Genomic DNA, 15,624 nt, shown 5'->3' on the forward strand with positions numbered 1-15,624 from the left:
AAACTTGGGGTGTCTAGCTGGCTCTGCTGGTACAGCCTGTGAGTCTTGATGTCAGGGTTGTAAATTTTAGCCCCAGGTTGGGTGTAGAGATTATTTAAAAGCAAAATCTTAAAAAAAAAAACAAAAAACAAACAAAAAAAAACGCCATCTGGAAATAGTGGTGCCATCCTCACAATGCTGTGAAGGGACTTAGGGCTACTAAGTAGCACACTTAAAAATGGTTAAAATGGTAAATTTTTTAAAATGGTAAATTCTATCTTTTGTATGTTTTACCACAATTGGGAAAAAAAAAGTACACAGTCTCAGTGACCTTTGGGACTATCAGAAGATCTAACAGGCCCAACAAGAGAAAGGAAGAAGAATGTGGGCAGGAAAAAATATTTAAAGCATATGAAGACTCTGTATTTTTTCCCAGAGCTACACATATGTACATGAACTCATGGAAATAGGCCATAAGGATGTAGTCTATGCTCAGAGTTATTGCATCAGGAAGTCAGGGAAGGGAGGAGCTGGTCTGCTTGTTTTGTGATTCACTGATTTTTACAAGGAATGTTTCACAGCTACATACATTTTTATTGTTTTATTATTTTTTAAAATTTTATTTATTTGAGAGGTAAAGAGAGAGAGAGCCAGTGAGAACACCGGGGGAGGGAGAAGCAAGAGTCCCTGCTGAGCAGGTAGCCTGATGCGGGGCTGGATCCTAGGATGCAAGGATCATGCCCTGCGCCAAAGGCAGTCACTTAACCAACTGAGCCACCAGGTGTCCTAATTTTTAAATTGTGGTCAAATACAAATAACATAAAAATATACCATCTTAACCATTTCTATGTGTACAGATTGGTGGTATTAATTGTGGTCATATCATTGGGCGACCATCACCGCCATCCGTCTCCAGAACTCTTTGCATCTTGTAAAACTGATACTCTGTCCCTATTAAACACTAACCCCCAACTCCTCCACCCCTGACCCTTGGTCACCTCCACTCTGCTTTCTGTTTCTATGGATTTGACGACTCTAGGTCCCTCCTGTAAGTGGAATCATACAGTGTGTCCTTCTGTGTCTGGTGTCCCTCATGGAGCATAATGTCCTCAAGGTCCATTCATGTTGTAGCAGGTGTCAGAACGTCCTTCCCTTTTTTTTTTTTTTTTTAAAGATTTTATTTATTTATTTGACAGAGAGAGATCACAAGTAGGCAGAGAGGCAGGCAGAGAGAAGAGGAAGCAGGCTCCCCGCTGAGCAGAGAGCCCGATGTGGGACTCGATCCCAGGACCCTGAGATCATGACCTGAGTGAGCCAAAGGCAGAGGCTTAACCCACTGAGCCACCCAGGTGCCCCTGGAATGTCCTTCCTTTTAAGGTTGAATAAGAGTCTAGTGAGTGTAAACATTAAAGGTGACTTTTTAAACAGAAAATCATATTAGCACAAAAGGAAAATAAAGGTTTCTGCTGAAGGGGTGGCTGGTAGAGGATATACAGGCTCAGAGGTGACGTTAGCTGTCAACCAGCTCCCCACCCCAGCTCATCATTACGAAACCCATTCCCAAACACAATCATCCCCTCCAGCAATGCTACTACCCACCTTCCAGGGCAGAGACAACTGTGGGTTCCAGGCTGCACTGTGATGGCACCTTCTCCACCCAACCTGGTCTCACATCTGCCCTCCTCTTTCCCACCAGCTGGCCACTGGGCCCCTCTGCCACTTCCTGGTGACGGCATAGATGGAGGCAGGTTCAGGTAGGGCCAAGGAGCCCCAAAAGCCAGGCTGCTTTCTGGGACAGCAGGCCTTGCCCACACCTGTAGCAGGGATTGCCCAACGTACCTGGGGTGCTGGTACCGTGCCAGGTGCCACCCAGAGAGGTTTACCCACGGCAGGCCCTGCGCCAAGTGCCCTGCCTTCCTACCTCGGAAATGTTGTTAGACATGCCCTGAGGAAGATGCTGTCGGCATCCATAGTTCCTTCTTCCTTTAGGGAGAGAGAATGTGTGTGTGGTGGGGAAGGTGGGGGGGAGACGGGGAGGGGCAGATGGAGAGGGAGAGACTCTTGAGGAGGCGTCATGCCCAGTACAGAGCCCCACGCTGGGCTTGATCTCATGACCCTGAGATCATGACTTGAGCTGAAATTGACAGACACCCAACCCACTGAGCCACCCAGGTGCTCCAGCGTCCCTATTTCATGAATGAACTGAGTCTCGGGGACCCTGAGTCATCTACCCAGGGTCACCCAGCTAGCATCTCAACTCTGCTCCACACCACTGGGCATCCGAGATGAACCCAGGCTCACGGAACCTCAGCTCCTCCACAGCTCCTCTGGCATTCTTGGAAAGCAGAACCTGCCTCTGAGCCCGGGCTCCACTCCATCTCCACCTGTCTGCTTTGCACTCTGCCTAGTTCCCTGGGGACACATGCCCCCCCTTCCATGGCTAATTGCAGTGGCCAATTCTTTGTCTATGTATTCATGACCCCTGATTGCATATGGGACCCCTTGTCCGCCCCTCCTTCCAAGAGCTGTAGCATCCTGGTTCCCCTCTCTGCTGTTCTGTCTCTAATCCACGCTGGTCTTCCTCCCCTTTGGCTCCCAATCCAGTCTTGGACCCCCCACTGCCATCTGCTGTGCCTGGAAATCGCACGCGCCTGGGATCTGCCACGGGCACAGGTGCACGGTGGGTTTCCGATTCCCGCAGCGCCCAGGTGTCTCCCCCAACAAACCTGACAAGCCCGGAGCACCTGCCCGCTCCTTGCCCGGACACACCACGATCAAGATCAAGTCACCCTGCACCAGAGTGTGCACTCTTCCTCCCCAGGCTTCTTGGCCAAGGTCCCACCTTCCACCCAGGCTTTGCGGACAGGAATCTGGGAGATGTCCCGGAGTCCACCGCGCACAGCTGGGCCGCTCGGCCCCTCCTCGCCTGCTGCAACCGTGTCCGCCTGCCACGTGACCACGGAGCAGGTCCCTTCCCGCTCATGGCCCACAGCGACGCCCTCTCCTCTCCTGTCACTAACTGGGCCTTCCTCCCCGGGCTCCCAGCCTCGGGTTAGGCCCAGGCTGCCCTTCGAACCTAAGAATCACAGCCTTGGCTTGAAATCCTGCAAACGTTCCTGCCCCCCACAGCGCTGTGTCCGGGCTGTTCCCCCTACCAGTAATGCCCTTTCTGCCTGCCAAATGCCTTCCGCTTCTTCAAGACTCTGTTCTCACCCTCGGTGGCCAGGAAGCCCTGCCCAGTGTCCCTGGGCGGGACTGGGAGCCTCCCCTCCATCCCTCCCACAGCCCGGTCACTCGTCGGCCCCAGCCTCTCCCATCTGCGCACTACGCACCCACCAATCTCCTCCAAAAGGCTCGCTTTGTTTTTAAGCATGTTTATTTTCAGAAGAAACTTTCCCTCCCTCTCCTACAGAGAAAGTCAATGTCACTGCCCGACAGTAGCCATAAGACAGATACAATGGAAACAAGATGACATTCAGTCCTGACCAGAGCTGGATACTGGCGAGGCTGCCAGTCCAGTCGGTCAGAGTTCTCCTGGTTCGAGGGGGAGGGTGAAAGTGCCTGTCACCTAGGCCATAAGGTACAGTGGGGGCGTGGGCGGGTCCCGCTGCGAGGTCGCCAGCAGGGAGCCAATACCGTGACCCCTCCTTGAGCGTGGGCGGTCCTTGGGTTTCAAAGGTGACGGAAATGTTTCCCCAAGAGCTCCTCAGTGGCTGAGACAGGGCTGAGGAGGGACATCTTCAAGGGCAGGAGGGTTGAGGATGTTGGGGTGGGCAACTGATCTGGGAACTCCCTGCCTGGGCAGGAATTTGGGGATCCGAAGCCCAGGCGTGGGTGGGGCCAAGAAGAGCCCTTGTGGGGGAATCCAGGATGTGGGACTCGGAGAAGGTGCCTTCTGAACGCATAAAGGGGTGATGCTGGGGAAGAGCAGGTCCTTGAGGGCTCTGGAGCCCCAGCATCCCCCAGGCACTGCCTCCCTGCCCCTACTGCCATGCTTCTGAACGTGGGCCCACGCCCTTGTCCAGGTTCCAGATCACACAGCTGCCAACCGTGAACTTCAGGTCCACACACCTGGGCAGATCTGCTCCTGGGGGGTGGTCTCTGGCCAGCAGCCCCTTCTGTGAAACTCTCACCTGCCCAGAAAGGGGATGGAGCCTGTGCGGGGTGCCTGTGAGCACTGGTCGCCCTCTGGGGGCCTGGGCTGGGGTCCCAAACCTCATGGGGTGAGCAGAGAAGGGCCCCCCTGCCAGAATGCCAGGCTGTCCGTGGGCCCTTTAAGGACCAGAGGTGTTTGCGTAACTAGAGGCCAAGCTGCACTTCCTCTCCAATGATGACCATGACCTACGGTTGGGGGCAGCCCCTCCTCTCAGATGGGAAGCACACAGATGCGGCGGGGGGGGGGGGGGGGGTGTGCAAGCAGGCTGAGCCCTCGTCCCCACCCTCCGCAGCACACAGCTCAAAGGACAAGCCTCCCCTCCCCCCGACCTGGTCCCCCCAGGGACCTCCTGCAGACACCACCCACCCACATCCACGGTTCTCAGCCAGGGTCTGTGGCCAGATTCCCAGGGTCCGGTCGGATTTCAGGAACATCACTCTAATGCAATCCCCGGATATCTCTTCGGCCTGAGTCACTATTCGCTGTTCCTCCAACCCTTCAAAGTAAGTAGCCTGCCTGTTGCTGCTTCTAGGAAGCCTTCTGAGACTTCCAGGCTGCACCATGGGCTCTCCATTTGGTCTGCTTTATTTTGCCTTGTAACAATGTATCTCTATCTATCTCCCCAAAGAACGTGGCAGGGGGCTCTGGGAGGGCAATCAACGGGGTCCGATTCCTGGCTGTGTCCACTGTCCACTCCAACTCAGGCCTCGGTTCCAACAAGACCTCCTCAGAAGACAAGACCCAGGTTACATCAGCACAGCAATGAAGAATGCCTTCGCAAGCTACAAAGAAGATGCTACTGAAACATACAAAGGGCTTTCCAGAGTATTTCAGGAATAATAGAGGCATCCAGTCTGTATGTCCTGGGCAAGAGCAAGCTACTCCAGATGAAAGCCAGTGGCTTCAAATGTCCACGTAGTAATGGTTTCTAAATATTCTCCGCCCGATCTCTAGGCAGTATTTGAGCAATGCTGTGCAAGTGACTTATGTACTGGTTGGATTTCCCAAGGTCCCAAGGCACGACCTCTTCACCTATTTCCAGAAGTTTAATCAGTGTGTTCACTTGGTCCTACCTCTACCACCCAACGTTGAAACAGGTTGAAACCGGTAAGCAGCTCCTGCCCTCTGGCTTGCTCCTGTCTCAATCCAGAAGTTACTGCAAGCACCTTTGACAGGTCATCAATGCCAAAGCCAAAGCTCTGACGGGTACCCACAGCCCCACCCTCGGGAAAGTGATCTGAAAATCTGCAGCCCCAACGGCCAGCTTCACTAAACGTGGGACCAACCAGTCAGGCGTGTAAGCGAGAGACCTCGTTCCCTGAGCCCATCCCACAGCTCTTGGATTTAATGAGCAATTCCTATTGCCTGCATCACAATATTTCTCGGGAATTATATAAATTTCAGGGCGTAAAAAAAGCTACGAGTGTCAAAATTCACAATCAGTCCTTTGCCAGGAAGAACGACCTTAGAGGAAGCACAGGCATGGGTATAACCTGGCACCCCCCCCCCCCCCAGAACCGCCTCAGTCTGCAGACCCGAGGGACCTCTCGACTCTCAGTGGAGGAGAAACAGGACGTCGGTGTTAGAAATGAAGCATCCTAAAGGGTCATGGCATTCGCCTGGGGTTCATGGTCTATCAAAAAAATTTCCTTCTTATTCAAAAGTGAAAGATCTGAAATCTATGAAGAGGGGAAAAAACAGGACCTCCTTAGAAAGGCTCGGCCCCCCTCCCCCCCAATCTCAACACGCTTGTGGAAAATTCTAGGACTATGTGGGGGAAAGTTCTAAGTGTCCTGCCTCAGAGTCTAAATTGCCACCAACTGCTTCTGTCATCCACATTTTGCAGCTGTGTAAACTGAGGCACAGAATCGCCCAAGAGCACAAAGGAGAAGGCAGGGGGTTGGGTTATCCCGCCCGTCTGCAAAGGCTGCCTCCTTGTCATTGCGGCACACTGTGTGCCTGGAGCTGAGGTCCAGGACAGGGTGAGGGTTAGGGGTGGCAAATACTATACATTTTATTAATTAATTTCATTATGCCCCGTAGTGGAAAGAAAAACAGGTTAGGGGAAAGAGATCAGGAATTGGGCAGTGGGGGCTGTGATTTTAAACGGGAAGCTCAGGATGGTCTCCTTAAGAAGGTGATGCTTGGGGCGCCTGGGTGGCTCAGTGGGTTAAGGCCTCTGCCTTTGGCTCAGGTCATGATTCCAGGGTCCTGGGATCGAGCCCCACATCGGGCTGTCTGCTCAGTAGGGAGCCTGCTTCTGCCTCTCTCTGCCTGCCTCTCTGCCTACTTGTGATCTCTGCCAAATAAATAAATAAAATGTTTTTAAAAAATTAAAAAAAAATAAGAAGGTGATGCTTGAGGGGTGCTTGGGGGGCTCGGCTGGTTAAGCATCTGCCTTCAGCTCGGGTCATGATCCCTGGGTCCTGGGATAGAGCCCCTGCACTCCCTACTCAGTGGGGAGCCTGCTCTACACCCCAGCTTGCGCTCTCTGGCTCTCTCTGTGTGTCAGATAAACAATAAAATCTTTTTTTTTTTTTTTAACACTTTATTTATTTATTTGACAGACAGAGATCACAAGTAGGCAGAGAGGCCGGTAGAAAGAGAGAGAGGAGGAAGCAGGCTCTCCGCGGAGCGGACAGCCCGATGCGGGGCTCGATCCCAGGCTGGGATCATGACCTGAGCCGAAGGCAGAGGCTTTAACCCACTGAGCCACCCAGGCGCCCCACAATAAAATCTTAAAAAAAAAAAGTGTTGCTTGAGAAAAGAGATGAAGAAGCCATGGGCATAGACCACTCCAGGCAAAGGGAACAGGCTGTGCAAAGGCCCTGAGGCTGGGCCACAGGCAGTAGCTTCAAGTGATCCAGATGAAGCCCACAGGGCTGAACAGAGGGGTATGCGGGAAGACATGAGGGCAGGGAGGTGACAGCCCTATATTAAAGCCTACCCCAGTCAACAACACCGATGGAAAAATGAGATCCAGAGGCCCAAGTCTGCAGAGCTTGTCCTGCCTACTCTCCCCTTCTGTCTCTGTCCTTGTCCCCTGAATCTAAGAGGGGAGTCAGTCTCCCTCGCTCCAGCTGTAGCTCCATGGTGCCTGCCAGGATCATTGTCATAGCGGAGCCGGGGCCAAAGGGAGCTGCCCTTAGGCGCACCCATCCCCAGTTTGGAGAGGGGTGGGTGGGGAGGACAGTGGCAGCCACAGGGCCCGGGCCCAGCGGGACCACCGATGTCCCTTCCAGAGTCCAAGTGTCTGCATCCTCTCATTAAAGCATCTGAAGCTGGGGCGCCTGGGTGGCTCAGTGGGTTAAAGCCCCTGCCTTCAGCTCAGGTCATGGTCCCAGGGTCCTGGGATCAAGTCCCGCATTGGGCTCTCTGCTCAGTGGGGAGCCTGCTTCCTCCTTTCTCTCTCTCTCTCTCTGCCTGCCTCTCTGCAAACTTGTGATCTCTGTCTGTCAAATAAATAAATAAAATCTTAAAAAAAAAAAAAAAAAAAAAAGCATCGAAGCTGCTAAGGTTTGGGGACACGCCTGGGTCGGTGGTGAGGGTGAGAAGGGGGACAAGATCCAGGCAGCCAGGCCCTCGCACATGCAGGGAGTGGGGGGCTGGGTCCTTTCTCCTCCACCTGGAAACGGAGTGTTGGCAGGCTGATGGCGGGACCATGCTCGGTATACAGTTGCATTGGTTTGGGGCCACCTGCCATCTCTGTCCCCTCCCCGAGAGCATCCTGTTCCATACGGAGCTCTGTGCCCTGCCTGGCCTGCCCACCGGGTCCCCGCTGCTGCCCACCCCCTCCTCCTGCAGTCTCCTCCCTGCCTCCGTAGCCCCTACCTGTGCCCTCTCCCTGGCTGCTTCACTTCCTCGGGGAAGTCTTCAAGGTCAGTGGAGTTCCCATCATGGGAACGGGTAGACCTGCCCACCAGGATAAGGGGTGGATTCTCTTTCTTCCTCCTGCCAGCCTCCTGGGCCACCAGGGTTCCTGGAATGACCCCTGCACTTAGGGGACAAAGCACCCCGCAAACTGCAAAGCGATGGGGCTCCACAACCTCTTACTCTTCAAGCCAGGACCCTCCCAGGGTCTGTTGTCGTTGGACTGGGGCCCCCTGAGACCTTCGGTCTCTTCATCTGCCCCTCTGCCCACGCTCCCCCCTGCTCACTTCAATCCAGCCACGCTGTCCTCCTTGTTATACCTCCAACATGCCCGACCAGCTCCTGCCTGAGGACCTTTGCACATGCTGGTGCCTCTGGTTGGACTGCCCTTCCTCCAGATGTCCACCTGGCTCTTCCTCACCCAGGTTTCACACCCATATGTGCGGCACGTATAAGTGACAGATACGGGGGTAGACAGAGGTGGGGGCGGGGGAGGGGGGACAAGCACAGGCTAGAGGGGCTCTCTCCAGGGTGTGGATGGTACGGGCTTGGCCCCTCCTCAGATTCACAGTCATGGGATCCTGGAGCAAAAGATGGGATTGGGAGCCCAAGATGGGGTAGGGAGAGAGTTGAGCTCCTGCCCATTCATTGTGCGGAACTGGTGGGACCGTCTCATATTAACAAAGGTATGAAGTCGAGATCGAAGGAGGAGAAAGACCTCCTCTATGCCACTCTGGCCTGAGCCCATTCAAAGTGTGGCAAAGAAGGGCCCATTCTGAATGGCTTGGGGTGGAGTGGGCAAGACAGCCAAGTAAGGGAGGGAGACCTCTCTCACTGAATTATTCAAGCAGAGGATTCAGAAATGCAGCTGAGCTGACCATTTCCTCCTTTTTGAAGCCCTTGCTCCCTGGCTCCTGGCTTGCCACCTACTGTTTCCTTGTGCCCTCTCTCTGCCCAATTCCCCCCAGGTGGGGGTGTCTCCCAAGCTCCAAGCTTGCTTCTTCAAAGCCCACCCTGCACCTCACATCCACCTGGGTGTCTAGCAACATCACAACTTTCAGACGCACCTGAGCCTGCTCCCCAATAAACCACCTGCTCCCCAATCAGCCGCTGCTCCCCCACCCCCACCGGCGCTCTCTCCAGGACCTCATCACTTCTTCATCCTAACCTCCATCTGGACCAGTGAGGTTGCTTCCAGGCTGGTCTCTTAGCTCCTCCACATCCCTGTACCCTGGTCTCTCCACCCTGTTCCCTCTGAATCATCCTTAGTAACCCAGCAATGATCACCTCCTCCAAGAAGCCTTCCCTGGGGAGGCTCACCCCGGGATGAACCAGCCACACTCCTGCGGGCTCCCTCCCCCCAGACATCCAGGCACCTGGATGCCTATTAGCATTCAGGTGCTTATTAGCAGCGGGTGCTGTGCTCACCTCTGCGGTGATGACTGCTATTAGTCCCATTTTACAGAAGCAGCTGAAGCAAGAAAAAGAAGTCACTAGCCTGCGGGCACCGAACTCAAGCAGGCAGGACAAGGTCAAAGGCAGCCTCCAGACAGCGGGAGAGAGGACAGCCTGTGGTGCCCAGATAAGAGGAGACTGTCCCCGGGCGCCTGCTTTCCTGTGGGCATCCCGAGGGTGGGGGGAGGCCCATTCCTCTCTCCCCCTCACCTCCTGGCCAACTAGCCCAGGGGCTCCTGTGCCGAGTGATCACTCCAAGCCAGGCGCTGGGCCAGCCGAACACTTTACACGCCTGACTCACTCCATCTGCAGAAGGCCCTGGTCTGGAGGTGGCCACAGTTACACAGTGCCCCCATTTCTCAGAGCAGGAAATGGGGGCTCATTAGGCTGTGAACTCCTGCTGGCTCTGGTGCCCTTCCCCAGAGGCCGCCACTGGGATCAGCCAAGCCCTTTCCTAGCCGAGACGTCCTTGGATCAGAACAACACTCCCAGGGATAGGTTCTACTGACCCATTTTACAGATGGGCAAACTGAACCTTGGAAAACTCTCCCTGGGGGCTCACGAGGCCAGTTCCACCACCAAGTGTCCCAGCTCATTTCTACCGCCTCTTCGCTCCCCTCTCAAGACACCTCCACTGGGAGCAGGTGTGCTGGGAAAGGAGGCAGGGAAGGTCCCAGCTTGGCCTGTGGGGACTCAGGTGTGCTGAGTGAGTCTCCCGGCACCCATGCCCCAGCCACGTTTATTCACGGCAGCTGCTCTTGAAACGGCCCTGAGTGGAGCCTGGGGACCCTGGGACCTTCAAAGACAACCCCACACTCCAGAATGTCTTTCTCCGGCAGCCTCCCTAAAAGAGATTCAGGTCACTAGACTGGAGCCAGCTTGACCCCTGCACTGGGCCGCGGGAGACCTTGCCTGGGTGTGGAGTCCGTCTCCGGGTGCCTCCTCCGGGAGCCTCCCCGTCAGGTGGCATTTCACAGGTTTTGCAAGTCAGACTCAGCCACCATGGCCCCACCCCACCTGCGTCTCCCTCAGTTTCCCCATCTCAACAAGGCAAGGCCCGTGCATACTCCCAACTGCCAGCTCCAGAAATCTCCGCTCGGGTTCCTTCACGCCCCACTTCTGAGCAGGCAGGGAACACAGAGCATGTTCTTCTGCCAAAACGCACCCCTCCTCCCGGCGTCACCCCCTTTCCACCACCCCTTCCGGCGGGGGCCAAACCTGCAGCCTCCTGCCGGGCTTCCTCCCAGCCCTCCCGCGCACAGCAGGGGCTCTTCCTAAGACACAGCAGGACCGGGTTACTCACTTTGCTCGGCGTCGCTCCCGTGACCCCCCCAGACTTGAGAATGGAATCCACTCAGTCCCCGCCATCTTCGAGGCGCGGGCCAACCTCTTCCCACCTCCAAGCCTCCCTCCCGGAGCTCCAGCCAAGCTGGCCTCTTTTCTGCCCTGCAAACACACCACGCTGGGCCCTGCCTCCAAATCTTGTCGCTTCCTGGGCCTCAAAAGCCCTCGCGGGTTGGTCCACTCAGGCCGGGATGACACCCTCTCGGAGAATCGTTCCCTGACCCTGACTCCATCTCCCCGAGGTGCTGTCCTCCCCGCACTCGGCGCGGGCTGGAGTGATCGCAGCCTGTTTACACGGTGGCTAGCCGTCTACGCAGCCGGGCTGCGAGGTCAGGGCCCCGACTGCATCCCCGGCGCGGGCACGTCGGTGGCGCCCAGCAGGTACTCCGCATGGTTTCCCCGGGGCCCGACCCACCCTCGCCGCGCGCCGCTCGCATTCACACGCCCGGACTCCCCCGCGTCGCCGCGCCGGCTCGCCCCGACTCCCTCCGGCCCGTTTCGCAGCCTCGTCCCGGCGCTCGCGGCGCGCCGACCCTCGGGGAAGCGGGTCTCTCTAGGGGCGGCGGCCCGGGCCTGGGACCGGATGGGAAGCCCCGAGAGGCCGCCCCGGGCGGGGTGATGGGGGCCGGGGCCGCCATGGCCGCGGAGGCGGGGCCGGGGCTCGCCGCGAGGGTGGCGTTCCCGGCGGCGTTCGGGGCGCGGGGCGCTCGCTTACCTGGGGGCACGGCAGGGGCGGGCGGCGGACGCGGAGAGGAAGGAGCGCGCGCACCCCGCACGCGGCCGCCGGACTCTGCTCCCAGCGCGGCCTCTGCCGTGGGGCCCGGCGGTAGGCTGGGGTTGGGGGACCGGGGCGGGGCCGGGAGGGGCGGGGCCGGGAGGGGCGGGGCCGGGGCGGGCCCCGGCGGGACGCGGGGTCCTGGCGGGGCTCGGCCCTCTCCGCCAACGAGACCGCTTCCTGGACCCCCGCCCCGCGCCGCCGGCCGGGCCTAGCTCCGCCCCCCCGGCCCGCCCCCGACCCACCCCCGGCCCGCCCCCGAGGTCCGCCAGGAGGCGCGCTTGGCGGAGATCCAGCCGCAGGTCTTTTGCCTGCGCCTTATCTCTCGCCTTTGACCCCCGCGCGGCCCGCGCTCAGTCTGGCCCAGGGTTCTGTTCCGTTCGCGGCACGTCCGCTCGACCCCCTCCCAGGTCCCCTCTTCTGGCGTGGCTCTGACCAGCCCATCCGCATACACACGGCGGGCGCCCGGATCCGCGGGATCTCGCAGCGGGGCGTTGCTGGGGGACGCCCTCACTCCGTCTCAGGCCTCAGAGGCCCCCTCGGGTTCCCCAAGCCTGGAGACGTCTCCCAGCTCGCAGGCCAAGACGCCCGAGTTCGTGGTTGGTGAGGCCGAAGCGTGTGCAGGAGCCAGCTGCCGGGTTGGGAGGTTGGGAGTGGAGGAGGTCAGCCAGGCAGACCCTGGTGGGGTGCGGGGGTCAGGAGATAGAGCTGTGGAGAGAGGCAGCGTGGGTGGTGCAACAGCGTAGCCCGGGACCCTCTCTTGTCAGGTGCAAGTGAAAGTGGCCCAGGATCAGCAGCGCCCCGGAGCGGGGAGCCTGGGCCAGCCTCGAAGGGAAGACAACGCTGGACGAGGCAGAGGTGGTCTGTGAACCCCTGTGTCCCACCTGGGGGGCTCATGATCCAGCTGCTCCGGGCTGAAGGGAAGGGGTTCCAGAGCGGCTAGGCCACCGTCTCCTCATCTGGAAAAGCGGCTTCACCTTTGGACATCAAGCCTCTCCTTGAAGCAGATCCAGGGCAGGTGGGGGAAGGCCCCGCCTTCTTGGCTGTGGGGCCCCAAGCAAGTTGCTTCACATCGCTGAGGTCTGATTTCTACACGTGGGATAGCGAACCTGCGCCTCCCAACCCAGCTTCGCGTCTTTTGCACCTGCTGTTTCCTCCACCAGACTGTGATTTCCCTTTCCAAATGTGTGCATCCTTCTCCTTCAGGCCTCAGGGGCCCTCTGCAGAGCACCCCACACCGCTACCCCCAAGAGCTCCTTTGCGCATCGGGGAGAGGAAGGGCCATAAAGCTGCTTTATGGCGTTTAAGGCGACATCGCCTTGCGCCTGTGGGGGCTCGGAGCCGGCAGCTGTTTCTATTCATAGTAAGGGGACACATAGTGGAATGGGGGAGTCCAGACCCCAGGAGAGAAGCAGCAGATCCTGGGAGAAGCGAAGGGGGAAGCCCCTGAGAGAGATGTGGGCCGAGGTCAGAGAGAGATTTCAGGCGGGAGGTGGGGTGGCTGGAGGGAAGGGTCAGCCGGCAGGAAGAGATGCGGGCTGAGCTCTCTGCCTTTGGGCTGCTGCTTGGCTGCCTGATGCCCTCCTTCCCCTACCCCCACCCCATGGGTGAGCATGGAGTATTCAGGATGGGCTTCCTAGAGGAGGTGACCTCTGAACCTGCGAGGTGAGTGGAGGGGGGCATTAAGCCGAGTTAGGGTCCAGAGGTGAGTGAAGAAGAGAGGACAGCCACCAAAGGCGCTCCAGGGCTCTCCCATGAGAGACACAGTCAGACTTCATTTTTGACTCTGCAGCGGGTGCTTCTGCGGCCCAGTGGGGGAGGGGGTGCAGACAGGAGAGAAAGGAGGGACTCCAGGGGGATGGAGTGGTAAACTGGCCAGGGCTCTGGGCATCAGGGGAGGCCGGGACCTGGTTGGCAGGAGCGGAGAAATGGCAAGTCCATTGTGGGGTGTCTGGGGAGGGGCAGCGGGGACCCAGGGGACCCTGGGACCTGAGGGAGACAGGGGAAGCCCCTTGCCTTTCCTCCAGGTGTCCCCACCTTTTGCGCTTGAACGGGGGACAGAAGGGTAGGCCCGGAGCAGCAGAAGCCCTGATCCAGGTGGAAGAGGCTAGACTGTTGATTCAGACGATGGAGAAGGGGACCACGAGCCAAGCAAAGCAGGTGCCCCTAGAAGCCAGAACCACGTTCTCCCCAAGAGCTTCCAGAAGTAATGTAGCCCTGCACACACCCTGACTTGAGCGCAGGAGACCCGTTTGGACTTCTGAGCTCCAGAACTATCAGATAAATGTGTGTTGGTTTTTGTTTTTGTTGTTGTTGTTTTTTTTTAATGTGTGTTGTTTTAAGCCACCAAATGTGTCATCGTTCATCACTGTTGGAAAGGAAACTCACACAGACCTCCATTCTCCCACCCAGAGACCTGCCTGATTGCGCTCTCAGGAACCCCTCCCCCAGCACACACAGCTGCACTCCCTTTCCAAATCAGCAGCCTGGGGCCCCAACCGGGTCAGACCCCCAATCCTCCCCCCGCATCACCCACCCCTTCCAGACCTCTGATCCCCTCTGGTGGTCTCCAGGGCTGCTGCACCCTTGTTCCAGCAGGGTGAGGACTGAAATCCCAGATGTCTGTCACTGCCTCTCTGGGCCCTGCACTGCCCAACTCACGCCGGGCCTGTTGCCCCAGGCCTGTGGCCGACTGTCCTCCCTGGCCCAGCCTTTGCCAATCAAGACTTCCGTTCACAATGGCGGGGGGGGGGGGGGGCATGTTTGTGCTGTGTGACCTCAGCTGGGTGACGCAGCCCCTCTGAGCCCAGTGGTGTGCTCATCTGTGGAATGGAGGATAACCAGGAGGGACCTCCGTCTCCATGCTTCTCCAGCCAAATGGCCTGAGCCAGGGCTGGGGAGGGTTGAGACAGGTTGGATGGGGCATGGAGAAGACTTGGCACTGATTGTTCCTTCTGCCTGGAACAGCACTGCCTGCGAGTCCTCCCTCCATCCCTTGGGTCTGTAGTGAAAGGTTCGCCTGTGCCTGATGGCCGCCCCCAGAAAATGTTCACCCCTCAAGGCTTGGGGGTTCCATTTTGATCCTCTGGTGACTGTAACGCCAGGAAGGGGGCCTGGTACACGGTGTCTCACAGATGGTCTTGAAGGGCGGGGAGAATGGGGAGCGGCAAGGTGAGAAATGAAGTCTGTTCTGGAAAGGCTCAGAAGGGAGCCTGCTGGGTGTGTCTGAGTCTGTGTGTCCTTGTCTGTGCGCCTGCAGGTCTGGGTCTCTGTGTGTTTCTGTGTTTCTTTGTGTGAGTTTGTGTGCAAGCATCTGAGCATGGACGCAGGCAGCGTCAACTTCTCTGGCTGCCTGCAGGGGTGGGGATGTGGGAGGAAGGAAGATGCGCTTTTCTCCCTGGAGCAGCTCTGCCTTCTTCTAATTCTGCTGCTGCCTCTCCAAGGGCCCTCCCAGCTCCCCAGGGGCAGCAGGCTAATCCTCTTGAGTTGATGATGCAACATCCCCCCACCCCCACCCCCGCTGGCCTGAGGTTCCCAGCAGCCAGGCAGGGAACAGCATGACTGGGCAGGGAACAGCATGACTGCATGGATGCCAGGCACACATGCTGGGAGCTTTACGGAGGTGAACATCTCCAAGCCTGTCTGTGAAGCAAGTGCATTTAAAATTCCCGTTTCACAGATGAGGACACAAGCCCAGAGTGGTGCAGTTAGCTGCCCAAGGCCACACAGCCAGAGAGGGGGCAGCTTTGAACTCAACTCCTCCTGACCTCTTATCCTCTGCCAGCAACCCCCCTTTTCTTTTCTTTTTTTTTTTTTTAAATATTTCATTTATTTATTTGACAGAGATCACAATTAGGCAGAGAGGCAGGCAGACAGAGAGAGAGAGAGAGAGAGAGGAGGAAGCAGGCTCCCCACCGAGCAGGGAGCTCGATATGGGGCTCGATCCCAGGACTCCGGGCTCATGACCCAAGCTGAAGGCAGAGGCTTTAACCCACTGAGCCACCCAGGTGCCCCAACCCCACTTTTCTTTCCCTTTGTGGGGTTG

General features: G+C 57.6%; 1 protein-coding gene and 1 long non-coding RNA gene across 6 annotated transcripts in view; one reads left to right on the forward strand and one right to left on the reverse strand.

The window, feature by feature from the left end:
• CERS4 (ceramide synthase 4) overlaps positions 1-11,793 on the reverse strand; it is a 32,242-nt gene extending 20,449 nt beyond the window's left edge. Inside the window, exon 1 of one of the 2 annotated variants that reach the window (XM_059159766.1) lies at positions 11,520-11,793. Coding sequence is in view for 1 of the 2 variants with exons in the window: in XM_059159765.1 (XP_059015748.1) it covers positions 10,764-10,828 (65 nt within the window). In the remaining variant the exon portion in view is untranslated. Of the gene's footprint in view, positions 1-10,763; positions 10,870-11,519 lie in introns of those variants that run through there. The other variant, XM_059159765.1, reaches the window with a different exon arrangement.
• On the forward strand, positions 10,984-13,884 carry LOC131823420 (uncharacterized). Of its 4 annotated transcripts, XR_009350581.1 has the most exons (3): positions 11,826-12,182; positions 12,347-12,942; positions 13,607-13,884. It is a non-coding gene; the product is annotated as an uncharacterized LOC131823420 (long non-coding RNA). The 4 variants fall into 4 exon arrangements; XR_009350582.1 differs by lacking the exon at positions 11,826-12,182 and adding an exon at positions 10,984-11,185 and having other exon boundaries at positions 12,347-13,884; XR_009350580.1 differs by having other exon boundaries at positions 12,347-13,884.
• Positions 13,885-15,624: the final 1,740 nt, after the last annotated feature.

This window comes from Mustela lutreola, chromosome 2 (genome assembly GCF_030435805.1).
Source record: "Mustela lutreola isolate mMusLut2 chromosome 2, mMusLut2.pri, whole genome shotgun sequence".
In the NCBI taxonomy this organism is placed as follows: Eukaryota; Metazoa; Chordata; class Mammalia; order Carnivora; family Mustelidae; genus Mustela; species Mustela lutreola.